This window comes from Dama dama, chromosome 20 (genome assembly GCF_033118175.1).
Source record: "Dama dama isolate Ldn47 chromosome 20, ASM3311817v1, whole genome shotgun sequence".
Lineage (NCBI taxonomy): Eukaryota > Metazoa > Chordata > Mammalia > Artiodactyla > Cervidae > Dama > Dama dama.
The window spans coordinates 5,940,550-5,956,048 of NC_083700.1; the positions used below are offsets into that span (position 1 = coordinate 5,940,550).

The 15,499-nt window shown below is 43.4% G+C and overlaps 1 protein-coding gene across 5 annotated transcripts in view; it reads right to left on the minus strand.

Moving 5' to 3' along the window:
• Window positions 1–15,499, minus strand: part of PBX1 (PBX homeobox 1) — a 294,304-nt gene that overhangs the window by 51,005 nt on the left and 227,800 nt on the right. For all 5 annotated transcript variants that reach the window (XM_061120216.1, XM_061120215.1, XM_061120220.1 and 2 more), the window contains 3 exons: window positions 14,982–15,226; window positions 8,600–8,790; window positions 1,182–1,317 (listed from right to left, as the gene is read on the minus strand). In XM_061120216.1, the coding sequence (XP_060976199.1) occupies window positions 1,182–1,317; window positions 8,600–8,790; window positions 14,982–15,226 (572 nt within the window). The remainder of the gene's footprint in view (window positions 1–1,181; window positions 1,318–8,599; window positions 8,791–14,981; window positions 15,227–15,499) is intronic.

Sequence of the window (15,499 nt, forward strand, 5' to 3'; positions counted from 1 at the left end):
TTGCAGATCCTCTGCGTGGAGTTCTTTATTCTGACTAGACCCAATTCTGCTTAAGCTGAACACAGGCTGAAGGAATCAGCAGCTGGTGGGAATAGCAGAAGCCAGGATTCAATTCAAGGAAGCCTAGATGCTCACAAAAAAACAGCATCTACTTCTTTTGGAAAATGGTAAGTGAAGTTTCTTACTAAAGTAGGCCTCTTCTCTCCAATTCCCCCTCACCCTCACCCTTTTTGTAAATACCAGTACATCTAATCCTTTTGCATGTGACATAATTCTGAGGAAAACTTTCTCTGAGAGATTTCAGAACTATCACTACTGGTCTCAACTTGAGACTGGTGTTGGCATTTGAGGTTCCGATCAAATAAGAAGTATGGGTGGATTCTCTGAGTAGACAAAATGTAGATGGGAATTCCCTGGTTCAGTGGTTAAAACTCAGCACTTTCACTGTCGAGGGCCCAGGTTCAATCTCTGCTAGGGGAACTAAGATTCCTCAAGCCACATGGTGTAGCCAAAGAGAAAAAAAGTAGATACATATAAAACTTGCCTCCTTTTCTACTTCATATTAATGCTGAAGACTCCAGGTCCATAAAAATTTTATGTCATGTATCTTTCCACGTCAACAGGCACCTGTTATGGTTATTGCTCTTGGGGGAAAGGGGACACTCAGTGACATTTTGTGCAATCATTCCAGTGCAATCATAGTGACATGTTAAAATTCCTACACTCCATCAGTTACAGACTGAGGACATCCAGAGAGGACATTTGAGTCCTTTTCATTTAAAAGTTCCATTCACTGACTCTTAAAAAGTTCCTGAGTTAGGCAAAAAAAAAAAAAAAAAAAAGGGCCAAGGAATTATCTCTGAGAAAATGACATGAGAAGTGTTGGTAGCTCTCCAAGTCAATGCAGAAATCCTCATCTCTCTGAAGAAACGGGGAGCAGAGAGGGAGGAGTGCCAACCCTGCTTTAACTTACTCCACTAAGTCTTCTATGTCTGCTGGTTTTTCCAGGTTACTTCCCTGGAGACCTTCTTATACACACCATGAGCTGACCTTGCCGTTTTAAGGCTTTAGTTGATGGAACTTATAAGGCATGAAAGTTCAGGAAAGCCAGGCTTCCGAGACCCTGCCGTGTAACACCACCACGGCCAGGCTTTGGGCGGAGTCCTCTGAGGATGTCTTACCTGGGACACTGTGATGCCGCACTTCTTGGCTAACTCCTCTTTGGCTTCCTCACTGGGGTAAGGGTTGCTGAGATGGGAATAGAAATATTCATTCAGGATTTCCGTTGCTTGCTTGTTGAAATTTCGTCTCTTCCGCCTTCATAAAGAGCAAGGAAATCACAATGACAAGGGGAAAAAAAAAAGAAGTTCGCAACAAATACATATAAAAAGGGAGAAGGGAGGATCCACATTTGGGAGAAGACATGTTTTTGAGTGAAGGAGAGGAGACGTGCTCTGAGGGGCCGGATGCTGAAAGCATTTCTGAAGGTGTTTGTTGTATTCCTCACTGTGCTCACCGTGGGACACTGAGCAGAACAGTCACACCTATTTATTTTATTTATTTTTTTTCGCCGCCACCCCAAGTCACACCTATTTATACAGAGAGGTGAGCAGCAGGAAGTTTCAAAACCTGCCATCTTGGTTTTGAGCCCTAGACAAATCGAACACCAGCTGGGTGATTTGGAATGCCTCTCCAAACCTTAGCTTCTTCAAATGACAGTCAAAAGAGTCAAACCAACCTCATGGGGTGAGAGGAAGGGAGAAATGAGATCATATTAATATACAGACAGGTCTCAACACAATGCCTAGTACAGGACAAACGCTGGGACTTCCTGGGGATTCTTCCTACCAGGCCCCAGGCCTCAGATCTGATCCTTCAGAGCCATCAATACAAATTATTCATTTTTCACAACTAGTGAGGTAGCCACGGTTATTCCCACTTACCAATGAAGAGCTGAGTTTAAAAGTTGCTCAGCTAGTATGTTACAGAGCTAAAATATTAATTCAAGTCTGCCTGAGTACAAAACCCAGCCTCTTTTAATATACAAATTGCCTCCTGGCAATTACACAGAGATTCTGCAGCCATAAGTTAAAAATAAGTTATCATTTTCTCTCTATTCTATTCCCAAGTAAGCGCATGCAACATTTTTAAAAGGCTTGGGGAAGGGGCAGGAACGGATGGAAATTAACCCCCTGACTGCTTGACCTTCCTTAAAAGAAGAGAAACGGTACTTCTTAAGAAGGGACAGCTGCTAAATGGTGAAACACAAGCCCAGAGAAATCTTTTTAACATACAGGTTGCTAAAAGGAAGAAAACCACTCTTTGAATAAAAGCATTTTTATGCTTTAAAAAAAAAGTGCTAATTGAACTAATCTAAAGTGAGAATCACTTTATGGCCTCTTCCCAGCTAAGGCCTGGGGATAGCTGGGGCTTGCTTAGGGATGCTGGACGCCTCGCAGCTGTCTGCAGGCCCTCCTCGAGGGGGCAGGGCCTCTATCTTCAAATTAGCTCCTTAGCATTTTTGCCTTTTTGCTTTTATCAAAACCTTTTCCTTATGGGAAAAAAAAAAAAAAAATTCCAGAACATCCCTGGTTATGCCAGGATATCAGGTTTTCCAATTTAAGCCAACGGAAAGCACTGATCGCCTTGCTAGACAGAAAATTCAGCTAATATTGTATTTTCAGGGTCCCACTTGGATTAATTAACACAATAAAGTGCCTGATTTTACCGGATGAACACCATCTGTCCATAGGTATTAACCACATCTGTCCAGATTATGCCAGGCCCAAGTCACTCTCCCAAATCATGCTGAGTTTCTGGGTCACCCAGCATCAGAAACTGGGCAGATTAGATTAAAAGGCCCAACTAAAAAGGAGATATGTATTAAAAGCTCTTGCATGATGGGAATTTGAGGAAGGTAGCTAAGTGGCTAACCCAGTCTCCAGGCTAGTCTTTAGATAACCTCTGGCTTCCTCTTGGCCTCAAGAAAAATAGTTGTTTTAGGCCTGGGGAAGTGGCCCCTGAAGGCTCCTCTAATTGGGAGTTGTGTGCATTAGCATTACAGTGTATTTCTTGGGACTCTTCCAACTGAATTCACAGGAAGCCTCTCTGGAACGAGTTGGGGTGCTGGGATTGTACAGACAGCTGTTCCTGACTCCTCCTGGGGACGCACAGTCCTCCTTTGGGTGGTCGCATCTTCTCTGATGGCCGCAGTGGTCATCTCTTGCAGGGCATGTCTCAATCCCGGGCCTTTGAAACCCCAGAATCAGGAGTTTACAGAATTTCAAGAAACCCAGGGAAAATAATAGACTTCTGACAATAAGGTTATTTGAACTAAGATGCCTGGTTTCTTTGCTCTGGCTGGAAGTGTTTTCAGCTTGGTGAGTTAACACTTGTTATTTCAAGCCAACCACAAGCTTTGATTCTTGGGTATCCAGGTAAGTGTAAGAAATGTGGAAGTCGATGAAATTTTAGGAATGAAGCTTTGGAGTCACAGTGATTCAAGAATGAGGAGTGGAGGCACCACAGAACATCAGACATGTTATCTCAAATCAAAGGAGAGCCCAAATGGCTCTCCTAAGAGCCAATACCCCATTTACCACTGCATATCCCAGACACTTCCAACAAACTGTTTCTAAGACAAGCATCACATTTCACTCAAAGCAACTTCATTTTCATTTCTTCCCACATTATATAATAATACCACCATAGACACAAAGTTCATTAAATTTGCTAATTTGCTCATCCATTCAATTATTTGTTCATTCTTTAACTATTTGAGTACCTAACACACACCAGAACCTGGGAGTGATTCTCAATTCCCCTCACTCTTTTCCCTTCACTGGATGATTGGCCCCAGAGCAAGTCTTACCAGTTCTATTTTTCAAATCTATCCCTTTTGTTCCATCCTCAGTGTCAACTGCTTTTTTTTAAAACCGGTTTAGAGGAACTACGGTCTACTGTACAATGGCCTTACTAAAGTTGTCCAACAGCACTTTCTACAATGAGGAAAATAAGTGTTCTCTGTTCTCCTATTGGAGTAGCCAGCAGCTGCTGTTGAGTGGCTGAAATAAGATGTGTAAAACTGGAGAGCTAAAATTTTCCATTTTGTTTACTTATATATTAATTAATATAGAATAAAAATCAAGAAGCCAGAGACTAGACAGTACAACCGTAGGCTGACGCTTTCCTGAAATTATGCCCAAATAGCTCTCCTGGAAGGAGAGCCTGGACTCTCAGCCATGGGGCACACCATCGTGTGCCCTAAATGTCTTCAGCACCTCTTTCTTTAATCTATTCCTTCATATACCAATGTTTATCTGAACATATTTCTCTCCAAATATTTGAGTAAAATAGGGAAGGTATTTTATACTTATTCTGTATTGCCCCAGTTTGAGAATCACAAGCCTCAGCTAATTCTTAAGAAAATCACCACAGGAATTCCTCTAAACCATGGATCTGATCATGAAAATAATAATAATGATAGCAATAATAATATACTATATTTTATACTAATATACCATAGTGATCCTTATTATATTATAGCTGAATTATGGTGTGAATGCTATGCTCCAGACACTATATTATAAATATGTTATCGTATTTATTCCTGTGTATAGAATTATTCCCATTTTGGAGACACAAAAACTGAGTCTTAGGAAGGATAAGCCGTTTATCCCAGATGACAGATGTAGTCAGGGTTATAGCAAGAATCTGAACCCAAGCAGTGTAATTTGAGAACGTTCCCCTTTTCCTTCCTTACACAGCTCAGAGTTTCTGCTGCTGCACGGGACAATCCGCAATCTTTGCTGGCACAGTTAAGGTCTTTCAGTGGATCAAGCCCTTCCCCAGGGTCTCATTTCCCTCCAGTCCTACACATGCTCTTCCTAATTTCATCCAGCTTCATCATATGCTCCCCTGTTCCCCAAAGACACACACAGCGTTCATGCTCCCATGCCTCTTCACACCTCTCTGTGTATTTCTCTCCCACAGCATTTGCCACAGCTTTACATGTGTCTTCCCAGCTAAACAGCAAATCCTCAAGGGGAGGAGCCGTGTTTCACATGTATTTGAAACCCTGGTGCCCAACACATAGTAAGCATCCCAGTCAGTAATGCCTGTCGAAGTTGAATTGTGTTGTTTACTTTGCTTCTGTGATTCCTTCTATTTGTTAAATGTCATGGTCCTCTGAGATTCAGCACTGTCTGCCTCTCCCCAGTTCTCCAGTCTCTCTCCGCTCTGGGTGAATTTGGCATTTATACTTCCTGTGATCACATGCAGCTTTATGCTCAGTCATAAGAGCACCTGTCCCAGGAGATTATGAGTTCTTGAAGGTGGGACCCACATTTATATGTATTCTTCTTATCTTTGTCATTCCAGAGGCTAATACAGCATTTGGAAGAGTAAAAACTCAGTTAGAGAAGTAAATAAATCTAAATATAGTGGCAGTTCAGCCAGATCATATTGGATGTCCTATCCTTTCTTACAGTCCTCTTTTGTAATCATTTTCTATAACCTTAACTAGAACGGTGGAGTGCAGAGGTATATTTCCAACCATGTGCTTGCTGCTTTCTCCAGCAAGATGTTATTTTTTAAAAAACAAACTTAAAATTATTGTATTGCTTGAAAATCGTTAAGAAGGTTTACAAGTTCTATCTCAAAGACTTATCACAGCACTATGCTTGATATAAAACATGTAATAATAAAAGTTGACTGAATGAACGAGTAGAATTTTTAAGTTAAACTTTTACGGCACAGTTAAATCAACATAAGGAAGAAAAGAAGGATATGACTCAAGTGGACAAAACCTGGCCTAAGTGCTCAGCTGGGGAGTATGGAAGGCAGACTCCTAAGAAGATCTGAAAGATTCCACTCTGGGGTACCCACCCTGACCTTGAGTACGTGTGTTGGGGGGACAGTGAAAATGATAGGATATCATTCCTATGATTAAGTTACTGATCAGCTGACTTTGTGTTAATGAAATGGGAGATCAGGTTAAAGCCGTAAGAGGGTGACATGACCCAGGAAGAAAGGAAGCAGCAGTAAGCCCTGCCAATGGGAAGGTGGCCTCTAAGAGCTGGGGACATCAGTCCTACTATCACAAGGAACTGAATTCTGCCCCCATGGGAATGAGCCTCAGCTGTGAGCACAGCCTCAGCTGAGCTCCAGATCACAGCTTTGTGAGACTAGGGCAGAGGATCCAGGTTAACCTGCTGTTCCTGAACAACAGAAACTGTGAGACAACTTTGTGTTAGTCTAAGCTGCTAAATTTGTCGCACTCTGTTCTTCAAGAGCAGAAAATACAAGGAATGTTACACAACAAAGCTGTAACATTCAATTCTGCATTATATTATGAGGACTAATCCTGTTACTAAATCAAGTCTCCCTTGTATTTCATTTGTCTTCCATGAAATCTTTTCTTAATGAAGCCCTGCCCATCAGATGCATGGATTAGAGCAGCACGTAAATATCAACAGTGAGTGTGTCTTTCTTACTAAAGTGTGTTTAACTAGCTTTCCCAATAATAGATAGTGCTAGAAGCAATGATATTAACTACTTCAATCATGTGGTCCAGGCAAACATTCATTTTTGAGCTGGAAAAACCATTTGGCTCATCCTTGTGTTGGCATTTGGGGTCATATTCTTTCAGTGATACTAAATACACCCTCAAAATAAATGCTGTAACAATGACAATTGGTTAATTGTTTTAGTTTTGAACCTTGACTCAGAGGCAATGATTCAAAGGTTGCAACCAAATCAGGAAAAAGATCCTCTCTTATGATGACTGTCCTTCTGGTGCCAACTAGAACAATCTAGGCAAAAGCTGATGGAAGTGAAAGGAACTGTGTACAAAGCTTGCCTAGTTTCATGTCTTTTGGAGTCTGACCTTCAACTGGGCACAGCTGAGTTCCTGAAAGAAGAAATCCTATGAGAAAATGATTCTGCTCCGCCTTTCTCTCTAATTTCTTCTTTCTTGAAAAGAACCCAGTCTGGGCCCAACTTTTTGTTTGCCCCCAATATCTGCCAACATAAATGCCAACACCAGCATTTTAATGAGGGGAGTTACCATGGGGGGATGTAAACAACACATGCGGAGTGTGGCGGCCACAACACAGGGGAAAGACCCAGACACAGGCCACCAGTCACTTGCACTTCATACCACGGGGAGCAGCCTGCTGAAAGAAGCCAGGCCGGCAGCAGGCCACAGGGCCAGGGAGATACCTGAGGTTGGGGTGCCCCGCTGCAGCAGGCCTGTGCCTTCCTTCCCCAGCACTGTGCTCCACTGCGGAAAGCTCTCTTCATTTGCACTTTCTCTTGACTTTATGTATTTCTATTAGCCCAGAGATACAGTTTGCTGGCTGACATTCCTATTTCATATTCCACATGACCCAAAACACAATGAATGAAAGGGAGTTGAGGAGATGCCAGGGAGCTTTAAAGAGGTCTGTGAACTGTAAAGACCACAGTTGTGCAGACAGAGGAAAGCATAGGGAAAGGAGCTGAACAGTGCATGATTTCTAGGGTGGAAAAAAATGAAAAAGCAGAGAGGCTGTGTGTCTGACTGAAAAGGAACTCAACTACAGATCATTAAATGGTATATGACCATGACATAGCTAGTGTTTTTATAATAAAAATCATATATTGGGATTATACTCAAGAATTGAAACAATGAATGATGAAATCTGCATTTATAGAAGGTGACTAATTTAAGGTAAGCTGTGGATCACAAAGGATATCCATACACTGAAAACTCATGTATTAGATCAATTATCAACACCACTTTCTAGAGTACATGAAAGATATGACTAGCATTATCTTACAGGCTGGATAACAGAAGCCAAAGAAATCAAAGGGATTTGCACAAATCCACCAGTGTAGAGAGTAGTGGGACTAAGATATCTGTTCTATAGTCTTAGCTTTTGTCCTAAAGGACTTTTCTATCCATGGTTTCAACTGGATTCTTTGAACTCACAACTTAGGTCAAAAGTTAGTGTCAGAAAATTTTAAATCTTGATTGAAAATCTGGCCCACATGAGACCAGTCCCTTGCCCCTCCACGCCCAAGGGACCACATCTTCTTCATTTTTGTGCCGCTAAAACTCAGCCCAGAGTATGACACATGGTAATCTAGTTATAAATATTTGCTGAAGCTAACTAGGTGCCCTCTCTGCCAACATAAAGTGTGGCAGAGATTCCCAGCTCTCAACTGGAACCATCTTTCTTGAAGAAAAGATGTCATTGCAATATCTGGTCAGCCTTCTATGGGCTTATAGTTACAACCTATTCCTGTGAAAGAGGCCACTAATGGTATGAAAACAAAAAGTCCTGCTTCTTCTGTCCCTGTAGATAAATTATCCTCATTTCTCATGCAGAGTGAGTAGCAGTGGCCATAAATAATATCCCATCCCCACATTTTCCTGGAGTTGTATAAAACCCATGGTTATCCACCCCTGCAGCCTTCCCTTCCCTGACCTCTCTCAGGCTACTGCTTGGCTCAGCCTTGAACACAGTCACTGCAGGGCCTCTGGAGAGGGCCAGCCTTGGACTCCAACCCTGAATCAGCGGTTCTCCCAAAGGACAGCCCTCTCCTGGGCACTCACCGTGCATCCAGAAACCGGGAGCGCAGGATCATGACGGCCTCACACGTGCTCTGCTTGAGCTGCATCTGGATGGAGCTGAACTTGCGGTGGATGATACTGACCATCCGCTCGATCTCCTTTGGGGAAATAGGCCTGGTCCGGCTCTGCTCCCGTAGGAGGTTCATCACGTGGGTGGTGAACTCATTACATGCCTGGAATGGAAGAGGACAGACACGGGGCGTGGTAAGGGTCCTTGCTGTGAGGCTGTGTAGGTCTTTCTAGAGATGTGTACAGGTAAAGAAAACTGGGCTAGCTTGTGGCATTTTTGTCAAAAAAAAAAAAAAAAGAGATGCCCAGAAACCCCTTTCAGCCCATTTGATTATAATTTTCATCACTATGTGGATTTTTTTAAAGGGGAGAAGAAAATTTACAATAGTTTTTCAAAATCAATTTTTTTCATGATTTTACTATTATGAAAGATGAGGACATGTATGTTAGTACAAAACTTCACAACCCTTCACTCCCACGTTAACAGCTAAAGAGAATCTGAAGTAAAAAACAGCATGAACTTTCTGCTTTGCCCTTATTTCTGTTATGCTAAAGCTTCCAAATATTCAATTTGGCATAAAGACTCCAAAGAATGGAATCACTGAGTTTAAAAGCTCTGATGACTCTTCTGTGAGATTCTCAATCTACTTCTAGCTGTAACATAAGAACTCCCTCCTATGCTGGTCTTCTGAAGAGCCTCTATGTCTATAACACAAAGGGAATCTGTATAGAAACAAATTCAAAACATGATTTAGAGGATTTAGGAAAGGCCTCTGCAGACAGAAAACTCTCAGGTTATAGACCAATATGCTATCAGCTCTGGAAGTGAAACTGGAGATCATTTACCCCACCTCCTTATTTTACAGTTGGGAAAACTGTGCCCAAGAGATGAGGGCCCACAGCAAAAAGCAGCCTGAATACTCCCTAAACCAGGCCAAGACTTCTGTTCTTTCCCAGACTCTGGACCTGCTCCTTGGACCACCGCTGCCCTTTCCTTTAGTTACTATCACTTATCATTGTAGTCTGGTTTTCTTAAGGAACATTCAGCAAAACATCTACTCACACTTAACTCACAGCTGTGTTGGAAAACCGTGTAAAATTTGTTAGCAGGAAAGGCAAGCTGATGCTCTGAAGGTTGAAGAACTAAGGACTCATAAAGTGTCCCACTTAATACCGCAGAAGCATGTTCATTAATGCCAAAACTGCACTGCTATTGTTTTTTCACAACACAAAGCTCTTCCTAGCTGTTGGTTATACAGTAACACATTCACTGTTCACTTCTCCAAGAAATCCTTCGAGGTTCTCTGGCCAAAGATACATCAGCAGACATCCACTGGGCTGTGTCTACACTGGGGGCTGGGAAGCCTGGTCTTTGACCCTGTCTCCATGAGCATGTGGGCAATTGCTTTCACTACTCAGCGCCTCGTTTTATTCGTCCAAGAGTGGATTTAATCATTCCTACCCCTTTAGCAAGGCCAGCAATCCTCACACTCCTTGTACGGTGACCTGTGGATGGAGTAAATCACTCACATTGAACAGGGCCGCAGCTGAGAGCGCAGACTGCCTGTTCACACCCTGCCCAGAAACTCACTTCACTGTGGTCAGTCATGTAAGATCCCTGTGTCTTCTCTTTCCTATCTGTGAAATGAGGAGGACAGCACCTCAAAGACTGTGGTAAGGACAAGATAAGTTACTGTGTGTCTGGCCATATCGTGTGTCCTTATCTTTTTCAAGTATAGGTAACTCAGAAACCCAGCATATGATCACAGTGGGGCAAACCTCTCCAGGCTTCAGTTTCCCTTGTGGTACAAATAAAGGAGGTCACAAATAGCTTCTTTCTACTCTGCAGGTATATATATGCTGAAGGTGAAACCCACAGACGATCAGGTCCATAGAGCATTTTGCCCTTACTATGAAAACTGCTACATAAACACAAGTTCTTATTATAAGCTTCATCTCTCCCCAACCTAAACAGCCCCTTCACCCCTAAGCTGTACCACAAAGGGAGGAGAATAAAGCCTGGTGGCAAGTGGGCTGGAAGTCTCTGAGGCCTCGGAGATGGGTGGTGGGGAGGTGTGCTGCAAGCATGCCCCGCTGGGCTGCAGGTCCTCCGCCGCCCCCGACTGGGTGGGGGTTCCAAGTGAGGAGGGGCTGGGCGTGAAGCAGGTATTGTCAGATGCACACCCTGTCTGCTGGGAAGCCACAGTACTCCGTTAATAATGTGCTTCATTACGGCGAATAAAGATACTCACAATAGCTGGTGTTTATTGGGGGCATTGGATCCAGGGCCCCTTTCTGCTCTGCCCTAAACAGACAGTGGTGTCTGTTCACCCACTGCTGAGGCGGAGCGAGGCAGCTGCTCAACAGCTGCTTGGGAACACACAGCAGACAGCAGACAGGACTCCAAGTCCATTTAGATGGGCAGAACACAATGATCCAGATTCTTCCAGGACCTGAACTACCCAGGCCTCCTTAGCTCCCCAAGCTCAGCACCTTCGGAAGCTGCACCACTCCGGTGAGGCCAGTTCTCCCGATGGAATGGGGAGCAGGAGTGTTAATTAATTAAATAGAACCCTCGCAGGCTGAAGGTTTCCGTGACAGAGGAGACTGCTGAAGACTGTCCTAAAGACAGTCACCTTCTGGAGCTACCCTTCCAGCTGCCTCTGGAGACATCCCAGGTTCCAGGGCAAGGGCACTCTGAGGAGCGGCCGACCCAAGAGAAGCTCTTCACAAATCTTGCTTAGTATAAGCAATTTAATCCTAGAATTGAAGCTTCCTTCCTGCACTCTCTGAAGCTCATCTTCATCTCTAAATCTTTCAAACGGGATTTGGCTGCCAATTTCAGCAAGGAATAGGACTGAGATCTTAAGACTTCCTTGGCTGTGAAAGGACTACTTAACCCACCCCAGTTCAGCCTTGGAGACTAAGCCTTGTCAATGTCCTGGCAGCATTGCTTACAAAAACTGAAGAACTCTGCAAAGCTACAAGAGTATCTTTTTTTGTTTTTTTGAATAGCACTTGGAAGAAAATTTAGTTTTCTCATATCCTGGTTTGAGAAACCATTTAGGTTTCTCATATCTATCAAAATATGCCAGCTTTCTTTTTTTTAGCTAGCTCTTAAATACCTCAGCTACCAACATGATCGACTGAAAAGGTGTTTACCAACCCTTTTTAATGAAGAAAACAATTTCCTTCCTTTCTTTCTAATGAAAGTCACTAGAAGCCTTCTTTATCTAATAACCTCAGGGTGAAACAATGGCTGATTCAGGTCTTTTTGGTGGGGGTTGTGGGGAGCACACGATGAGTGGGAGGGGTGAGGAGGGTTACCCTAGTTAATTACTGGAGAACTAATTGATCCTCTGGTTATCTATCATCACCAAACTAAAAACAAAACAAACCAAAACAATAGAATCAACTCTTAAATAGTCAATCCAGTAACCATCTAGGTACTATTAAAAGAGGCTGACATTTTTACTAAGGTTTCCTATTTTTTAAAAAGGTCCCGTGAGGAATGCTTAGAGAAAAAAGGAAGAAGATCTATCTTTCAGACTTACTAGCTAGAAGGTTAATGGCATAATTTCCTCACAATCTGCCATTTACTCTAATTAACAATACAACTAATATTAATAAATTATTAAGCACACAGTGTGTTAAGCATTATTCAGTTCCTACCCAGAAAATGCCCAAAGAAATAAGGCAATAATTTCTTAGTACTTCTTAAGAATAATAAATACAGACTCCTACTGCTACCTTGACCTAACTTGATCCCACAAGAGACTGAACTAGACCTGCCGGTGAAGGTCTGAGGGTCTCCTGCGGAGGCATGGGTCAACAGCGGCCGCCGCAGGGATGGGACACTGGCGGCAGCAGTTGTGGGAGACGCATGTTGACATAAATCCTCCCAGAGGTCGCCATTAACCCTACCATCGAGCCTGCAGACTTCAGGACTGGGTCACCTCAGACCAAACTAGTAGCAGAGAGGGAATGCAGCCCCACCCATCAGCAAAATGGATACAGTGCAAGTTCCCAATTTCTAGTATTGTTGTTATTCAGAATATGTAGGAATCTATGAGAAGTTTCTTAAGGAGAGTATCTTTATCTCTAGTCTCTCTTAGAGAGCATCAATCTATTCCATGAAAGTACCAGGGAGGACAGGCTGGTTACTTCATTGTCTACAGACATCCACACTCGTTCCATATTAAGTGGAGCTGAGGGTTGCTCCAATAACAGCCTTGGGCTAAAGGTCCAAATCGAGATTCCAGGGTAATCTGTCCCTCCTTGGATGTGTGACCCAGATAAATCATCTAACCTCTCTGACCTCCATTTCCTCACCTGTATCAGAATGGAGATGATGACAGCCATAAAAGTGCTGGAACAAGTGCAGTTAGGTTGATAAAAGTGCTCTAGACATTTTGGAAGAAGATGGAAGAGGAACAAGGGGGGGTTAAATCAAGAAGACAGTCTGTTCTCTTTGTTGCTGGCAATCTGAGCTACAAGGAAAGCCAGTTTTTAACACCATCCAGCCTAATATCCATCTCAGTTGTAGGTTTGGGAGGAAGCCACACTCTTTGTGTCTCTGGAGTTTGGGATGAGTTAACCTGGATACCAGGTCTAGATAGGTTGTTATGCCAGAGACCAAGCTCAGTGGTGAAGGTACAATAGGAAAAGCAAGGGAGGAAGAACCGAAGTGGCTAGCTAGGGACCTTTATAGGAAACGTCCCCGTGAGTCTTCCGAAACTATCCCCTTGGTTGGGGCAGGCTGTGAACTCTAACATGATGGCCCAGGAGGGGAAATTGTCATGGATCAGCCAGCTTACCTGAGCTGAGCCTCTCCTGGGATCTGATAAAATGTCTACAAGAGTCTACATCATAATAAGAATGTTTGTTCTTCCCCGAGAGTGTTGAGGGTGATGATCCACAGGTTCTTACCACAAAATGACTTTTATTTTGCTCCCCTTGACTCCTCCCTACACCTGTCCTGTGGCTGAAATTCACCACACTTGGCTTCCAGCTTCATAGTAATCTTTTCCCTCATAAAAGAAGAGACTTTGTAGAAATCCATTTCAAAGGTAGATAGGAGTGCAATAATGAAACTTTCTTCACTTTAAATTTTAAAATGCCTATTTCTATTTTAAAATTTATATATTCTATTAAGTTTGCATTTGCCTTTTACTTAGACAGTCCTAAGTGGACGGTACAGGGTCTTCTACTTTTTGATTTTTTTTTCTCCGTCTTCTGCTATGATTCTTAAAAAAGAAAGAAAGAAAGAAAGCCAGAAATCTAACAATTCTATGAAAGTACATTAACTTAGAATTTCAGGACAAGGTCACATCCAACAATATGACAACCAACTAATGTCAGCTAAATAATGGGAGGAAATCCTGATGTTAAAGGACCCCTAGTAAAATAGTGTTGCTCATACTGGCCAGAGGAAACAATATTGACATTTAAATTCATGTGTGTGTGTGGGGGCGGGGGGCGGCTCTAGCAGAGAGGGGTGCTGTTATAATTAGAATACCATACAACATCTATATACTGTTTTATGACTTACAGCCTTTCTTAAGCTTTTCCTTCATATGATTTTTTATGGCTCTCTGATAGCTTAGGCTCCAAATCCACAGCTCTTTGCTGAATACTACCAGCTACTGAGGTAGAGAATGTGGACCACTGGATCCCACAGACCATCAATGAGAGTGTCAGGGCTGGAATTCAACTTTGTCTCCCTCCAGGGGTCCCCTGAGACCCTCTACTTTTTTTTATAGCGGGAGATGTGTATCATATTATATACTATATATAAAAGTCAGAGTATGATGGACTTCCATTTGAACTAATCTGGGTAGAGTGAAGGAATTTAAGGTGAAGTTTTAGCATCCATTCCCATAGGCTTCCATGAGCACCGGGTGGTGAGGTAGCCTCCTAATCAATGAGAGAACAAGGCCCAGAGGACCCCCCACCACACACACCTCCCCAGGTCACCTGGTGACTCTGCTCATGACTATCACACCGAGTGCCCCAGAGCTGCATGCCAAGGGAGAGTGCTCTGGAGTGCCAGGGACTGTTTCTTTATATAGACTCGGTTTCCTAAAATCATCAATTAAAGCTATTTTTTTAAAACTATTTTTAAAAATGATCTTCTCTCCAGTTTGCCTGAGTTTTCAATAGTGGAGACCCTGGGCTTGATGGGCTCAAGTTCAAAAAAGTGGCTCTGGGGGGAGGCCAGAAACACTGGATCCCCAGCGGCAATCTCCAGGAAAGGCTACCTGCCTCCGTCCCCTCCTAGCTCGGAGTTTCGTGATTTCTCCGCCCTGCCCTCAAGGGCTGGGGAGGGCCCAGACCCCCACAAGGCGGTGAGTACCTGCTCGTATTTCTCCAGCTCCGTGTGGTAGATCTGTCTGATCTGCGAGAGCTTGGCTCTGTAATCGGAATGCTCCACGGAGTTGTCGGAACCGGCGCCTCCAGAAGCAGCCGCCGCCGCGGCCGCCGCCGCGGAGCCTCCGCCCTTCTCGGGCCCGGCCACCCCCTCGGCCAGCAGCATGTTGTCCAGTCGCATCAGCTGGGGGTCTGTGGGCTCCTCTTCTTGGGCTCCCCGGATACTCAAAACTGCGGGAAGATACAAAACAGTGGGGAGGTGTTGACAGTAACCCAACGAAGTAAAATTGAAAAACAACAGAAAACTCCCAATACATGATGTGGCTGAAGAAGTCTCAGATTATTTAACAAAACGGCATCTGAGCGCTGAGCGTGCAAAGGGCTGGAAAAAGAGAGGGCTGGGAGGGCTAGAAAATGCAAGGAGAGATTTGATTTGTTTCTGAAATTAATTATACTCCTCTCATATGAGGTGCCTGTAACAGTCAAACTGATGGAGACTGGAAG